This window comes from Alexandromys fortis, unplaced genomic scaffold (genome assembly GCF_014885135.2).
Source record: "Alexandromys fortis isolate MF-2015 unplaced genomic scaffold, M_Fortis_MF-2015_v1.1 scaffold_39, whole genome shotgun sequence".
NCBI classification, from domain to species: Eukaryota; Metazoa; Chordata; class Mammalia; order Rodentia; family Cricetidae; genus Alexandromys; species Alexandromys fortis.
In genome coordinates this window covers 13,483,556-13,489,656 of record NW_026067918.1, presented here as the reverse complement: position 1 = coordinate 13,489,656, position 6,101 = coordinate 13,483,556, and the positions used below count along the sequence as shown (strand labels likewise).

General features: G+C 52.8%; 1 protein-coding gene across 2 annotated transcripts in view; it reads left to right on the top strand.

The window, feature by feature from the left end:
* Ccdc57 (coiled-coil domain containing 57) overlaps positions 1-5,492 on the top strand; it is a 95,957-nt gene extending 90,465 nt beyond the window's left edge. For both annotated transcript variants that reach the window (XM_050140496.1, XM_050140490.1), the window contains exon 19: positions 4,382-5,492. In XM_050140496.1, coding sequence (XP_049996453.1) covers positions 4,382-4,590 — 209 coding nt within the window. In that variant the 3' untranslated portion in view covers positions 4,591-5,492. The remainder of the gene's footprint in view (positions 1-4,381) is intronic.
* Positions 5,493-6,101: the final 609 nt, after the last annotated feature.

Sequence of the window (6,101 nt, the reverse complement as noted above, 5' to 3'; positions counted from 1 at the left end):
CTCTCTCTCTCTCTCTCTCTCTCTCTCTCTCTCTCTCTCTCTCTCTCTCTCCCCACACTATTGTGTCTTCCCAAGCCAGTTCTCAGGCCACCTCACAGTACAGCCCCTCCTGCAGCTGTCACTGCTGTCCTCAGCCCTGTCCCCCACCCCCTGCAGAGGCAGAATTAGAATCAGAACAAGTTGTTATATAGGCAAGTACTTGGTAGGCAAAGCCACTCTCTCTAACGATGGCTTGCTGTAGGCAGGACAGCAAGAAAGAGACAGGCCAGTGTCCACGCCTGGAGAAGTAACCTTCAGGAGGGATGGTGGAACCATACCACCCAGGCTCCGTCTCCTGAACTCCATGGCAGTGGCTTTAGCTGAGGTCCTTGCTCTTCTGCTGTACAGAGCTCAGGGGACATGGTGGTCAGCAGTCCTGTGAACGGAGCCCACGTGCTGGCCATGCAGCGTTGGGTTCCCCACGGTGAGGCATGAGGCAGGCAGGGGTCTGGGACAGGAATGGGAATGCCGGCTGTATTCACCCGTGCAGGCCAAACTGGTAGGGAGCCTCCGAGCGTTCGAAGGGCCAGAGGGTGTAATGTGACCTGATCGATAAGCAGGATGGAAAGAGGAGCTCATGTTGAAAAAAGAGATCTGGGGTGCACATAGGTCCCACGGGGACAGGAGAGGTCGCAGTGAGGGCTGGTTAACCCCCGAAGTCGGGCTGGCTGGAGCAGCCAAGCTCAGGATGACCTGGAAATGTCAGCTGGCCCAGGAACACAGCTTGGACTGAGTCCTGGGCTGCAGTCAGGGCCCAGGGCAAGCCCTCCTCAGCCCCAAGACAGGTTCTGGAGACCTCACTGAGTCCTGTCCTTTGGAAAGCCACATCAGGGCAACCATAGAGCTGGGACATGACATCCTGGAGCCAAGCAGCTGGGATAGTAGCTTTGAAGATGGCTGCTAGGGCCAGAGCTGAGGCTCAGAAAGTACTGCCCCTTGGTAGTCAGACATCTCGGTGCCCCAGTGCAGACAGAGCCAAGCCCATCACCAGTCCAAACACGGTCAGCGGTCCCCCCCCCAGACCCCAGGATCCAGTGTTCACTGGTGATGTGCCATGAGCTGCAGTGACCCCACACACGGATCCATAAGGCTCCAACTCCGCTCCCTCAATTAAGAGCCACAAACTAGAACTTTCCGCAAGCAGGTGCCAGGCAGAGACAGATCTAACAGGAGGCTGATGAGCAGGGGACTCTGCCTGGCAGTCTCCATCCAGATTTCTCCCTGGTGTCTACTCAGCTGCCCAGGTGAAGAAGTAGAATCCCAGAGAGGCAGAGTGGGTTTTACAGCACAGGTGGAACCAACCTCTGGTCACAGGGACTAGGGCCTCAGACAGGCTGGACATGCTACCTACTGTCATGCCTCCCCTACAGAGTAGCAGGCTGGGGTCCCCAGCCCTGGAAGCCTGGGAGTTGGGCCAGGTACCTCCTCCCCGCCCACAGGGAGGACTCTGAAAAGCAGAATGTTCTGTTCTTCTTCTAAGCACACCTGCACAGAACAGTTCAAGTCAACCCTCCCAGCTCTGGGTCTGCTCAGCTCTCAGTGCCAGTTAGAAGCTATTTCGTCTGACATCGGCATGAGCCGTGCACCGCTCCACTGTGACCCCTAGCTGGGCTGGGCTGCTTCCTTCCTTGGCCTTTGCCCCTGCAAAGGTAGAGGCAGCAAGAGGCTCTAGCATGAAGCCCTGTCTGTGATTCCTGTCCCTCCATGATGTCTTCTGGGAGACTCACCAGGTGACATGGCAGCTAGTGACTCGGAGACAGATGGGGTGGGAGCATCTGTGTGTCTGGGTTTGGAGAACCAGACACAGCAGGAGCAGTGCTCAGGCTCCCAGAAGGCTCCTGAGTCAGGTAGCAGAGCCTGGTTCATCAGGAGCTAGAACAGAAATGGCCCTAATGAGGTTGCTGGTTCTAGGTGTTCCAAAGTTTCCTCAAGCTGGGTGGTGGTGCACACCTTTAATCCCAGCACTCAGGAGGCAGGGGCAGGCGTGCAGATCTCTGTGAGTTTGAGGCCAGCTTGGTCTACAGAGTGAGTTCCAGGACAGCCAGGGCTACAGAGAAAAACCTGGTCTTGAAAAACAAAACAAAAAAGTTTCCTCAGAAAATTGGACATAGTATGACCTATCTGTAACCCCAGCCCTCAAAAAGCTGGAGCAGGAGGATTGTTGTGAGTTTAAAGCCAGCCTGGATTACAAAGCAAGACCCTTAATTTTAAGACACACACACACACACACACACACACACACACACACACACACAGCAAAGCAGAGAGGAATGTAGGATGGGAAGCAGGGTGGAGGGTGGCTCATCTGCCTGTCACTTCCCTGGAGCCCCTGCCCACTGCACAGTGGATTCAGCTGGGCACTGTGTGGCTCAACTGACTCTTACCCTACTCAATACCCATTCAGCTTGTGCCAGGTCCATGGGGGTGAGAGAGGTGAACTCATCAATGCTGAGCAAACCGTGCCTATCACCTCCCAGCCTGCAAGGCTGGCAAGCAGTGGGGTTAGGTCCCCAAACCCACTAGACTGTTATAAAATACTGAGCGCATGGTGCTGCCTGCTTTTAATCTCTGCATTTGGGAGGCAGGGGCAGGTGGATTCCAATTTTTTTAAATATTTATTTATTTATTTGTTATGTATATAATATTCTGTCTGTGTGTATGTCTGCAGGCCAGAAGAGGGCACCAGACCCCATTACAGATGGTTGTGAGCCACCATGTGGTTGCTGGGAATTGAACTCAGGACCTTTGGAAGAACAGGCAATGCTCTTAACCACTGAGCCATCTCTCCAGCCCGATTCCAATTTTTTTTTGTTTTGTTTTTTAAGACTTGGTTTCTCTGTAGTTTTAGGGCCTGTCCTGGAACTCACTCTGTAGACCAGGCCAGCCTTGAACTCACAGATATCTGCCTGTCTCTACCTCCTGATTACTGGGATTAAAGGCGTGAGCCACCACCACCTGGCTGGATACCCAATTTCTAGGCCAGGCAGTTTACATAGTGAGTTCCAGGTAAACCAGGGCTACACAGTAAGAGCCTGCCTAAAAAGAAAAAAGTATAAAAATGCAAAAGTCCCATCTTGCGGTGGTGGCACACGCCTTTAATCCAATCACTCAGGAGGCAGAAGCAGGCAGATTTCTGTGAGTTTGAGGCCAGCCTGGTCTGTGAGGACAGGCACCAAAACTACAGAGAAACCCTGTCTTCCCCGCTCCCCCAAATGCAAAAGCCCCAGCTCCAAGTAAACCAGAAGTTTCCTGTCTGCTGGGCCAGGCTGCCAGAGAGAAAGGACAGGTCTTTAGGGAAGTGAAATAATGTCTTACAAAAGAAATGCTGGGGGTTTTTTGTGTTTTTTTTTTTTAATTTATTTATTATGTACAAAGTGTTTAGCCTCCATGTATGCCTGCAGGCCAGAAGAGGACACCAGCTCTCATTACAGATGGTTGTGAGCCACCATGTGGTTGCTGGGAATTGAACTCAGGACCTTTGGAAGAGCAGTCAGTGCTCTTAACCTCTGAGCCATCTCTCCAGCCCGTGTTTTTTTTTTTTTTTTTTTTTTTTATGAGTTTTTGAGACAGGGTTTCTCTGTAGTTTTGGAGCCTCTGCCTCCCAAGTGCTGGGATTAAAGGTGTGCGCACCACCACCACCTGGAAAGAAATGCACTTTTGGTGTCAAAGACTCAGAAGACAGAAAAGGTCAAGTACAGATGGTCACCTACAAGGGCTAGATGAGGCTTGCCCGTTAAGTCTGGGTGCTGGCAGCAGCAGGAAAATGCTCGCTATACCATGGCCTAAGTGGACACTGGCAGGGATGCTGTGTTTACCTGCACAGTGCAGCTCCCAGGTCCCTGGCCTGTCTCTGTCACGAATGTTGGAAGTGTTCATGAACACCCCCTATCTACTCAGGCCCTGACGCGGGTCAACTGACTGGACTCTCCATGGGGTGATCTGTCATGAACGGGAGGTGGGGCCACCTGCCCATCCCCTCAGGAAATGGACACAGCAGATCAGGATGCTTTTGTTGTTTTGTTTCTGTGTGCTGGGGGGAGAGGCAGGCCCAGGATCTGCCAAGAATATATGGAGCCCATGCCCACAAAGACCTCTTAAACTGCACCCCAGTCAGGATCCAACACGATTGCTGCCACTAGCTAGGGCTAGGTCATTATGGGGGGAGGGGTCTGTTGGCCTCTACGGGCTCCTGCAAAGGAAAACAGAATGAGTGCTCACAGGTGGTTGATGTGTCTGACCAGCTCGGGGTACACACACACACACACACACACACACACACACACACACGCGCGCCCCCGCTTCCTATGTCCCTGACCTGCACTTTTCTGCCTCTTCCCTACAGAGTGCCCAGCATCTCCAGGAGCCAGCTCTCTCCAGAAGGTCGACCAGAGCCCTGTCACCATGCAAAGCCCCTTTGCTGTCAAAGGGCTAAAGTTGGAAGCACAACCAAAAGCCACACATCCCAGACCCAGCAAGTCTCGTCCAGCTAAACCTACAAACTGCCAGCAGCCGCGGCATCCCAGGATCCGCAACTATAACCTCAAGGACTAAGCCTCAACCTCCTGCAGGGGACCCAAGAGTGCTTCCACCTCGGTGCTTGGAGCCTGTGCTGGGGCAGGTGTACACATGGCACGCAGGCAGCTGTGAGTACAGGCAGCCTCCCAGTGATGGCCATTAAAACCCTCCTCCTTCTGCCTGGCCTGCAAAGTTGTCTATCTTGTCCCACTGCCACTGACCGTGTTGTTCTCTAGAACCTGGCGAGGGAGAGTAGCCACCTACGAAGTATGTCCTCAAAGAACACTGTACGAGCCTGGTGGGGGCCCATCACCCTAAGTACCGCAGGAACATATCCATATGCCCTTCTGAAAACCTCATATGAGACCTGCCTTGACTTGAACTGTCTTAGGGCCAATTCCTGCCCCCAGTAGAACTTTTTTTTTTTTTTTGGTTTTTTGAGACAGGGTTTCTTTCTCTGTAGCTTTGGAGCCTGTCCTGGAACTCCCTTTGTAGACCAGGCTGGCCTCGAACTCACGGAGATCCGCCTGCCTCTGCCTCCCGAGTGCTGGGATTAAAGGCGTGCGCCAGCACCGCCCAGCTTCCCCCAGTAGAACTTAAGGATGGCTTTGGCCTTGGCCTTGCTGGGTGTCCTCCAAGACAGACTTGGTGGAGGGCTTTCGGAGTCTCTCCCAGGTCTAGGTTTCTTTGTGACAATTACTAGTCTTGAGAATCTTGCAGCTTCATTCTGCACATGTGTAAAATACTGAGAGATGGATGGCTCAGTGGTTAAGAGCATTGGCTGCTCTTCCAGAAGTCCTGAGTTCAATTCCCAGCACCCACATGCAGCTCACAAATGCTTGTAACTCCAGTTCCAGGGGATCTGAAACCCTCACACAAAGTATAGACTGGCAAAACACCCGTGTAATTAAATAAGTAAATAAATCTTTAAAAAAATACTAACAGTGATTACTCTCTGGCTGGGCCAGACAAACATCACAGGAAAGCCCACATGAGTTATGTGGTCTTGGGTGTCATGTGAGAACCTCAGGCCTACCTAGGTGGCAGAGATCTGCACATCATTCTTGTGTGTTTGTAGTAGGCTTCTCTGCAGGTGCATACACCAAGAGCCATGGGATGTCTTCACAACAGCCCACCTGGGCACATTGTGCTTCCAGGATCAGCAGGGGCAATGAATGGAAGGCCATCCTGATGTGGCTCCTTCACAGGCCAGCTGCGCGTTGCTGGTTAGGCCACATGTATGTGAGATGTAGCCCTGCAATATGCATGGAGAGATAGAGGAGGAGGAGCAGATGTCTGCTCTGACCTCAGCACCCTACAATGGACAGGCCCAGACCCTGCATTCAGCCTCTCCTGGTTACAACCCCTCCACCTGAGTCCCTGAGAGCTGCAGACCTCTGCTGACCACTTCCTGCTGACCAGCACCAGGAGGTGGGGTTGGGCAGCTCTGGCTGGCACAGGCACAAGCCTTTTGAACTGGCCCGAAAACCGAGACACCCAAACGAACACCAAAGTGAAGACCCTTAAATGGGGGCGGTGCAGGTACG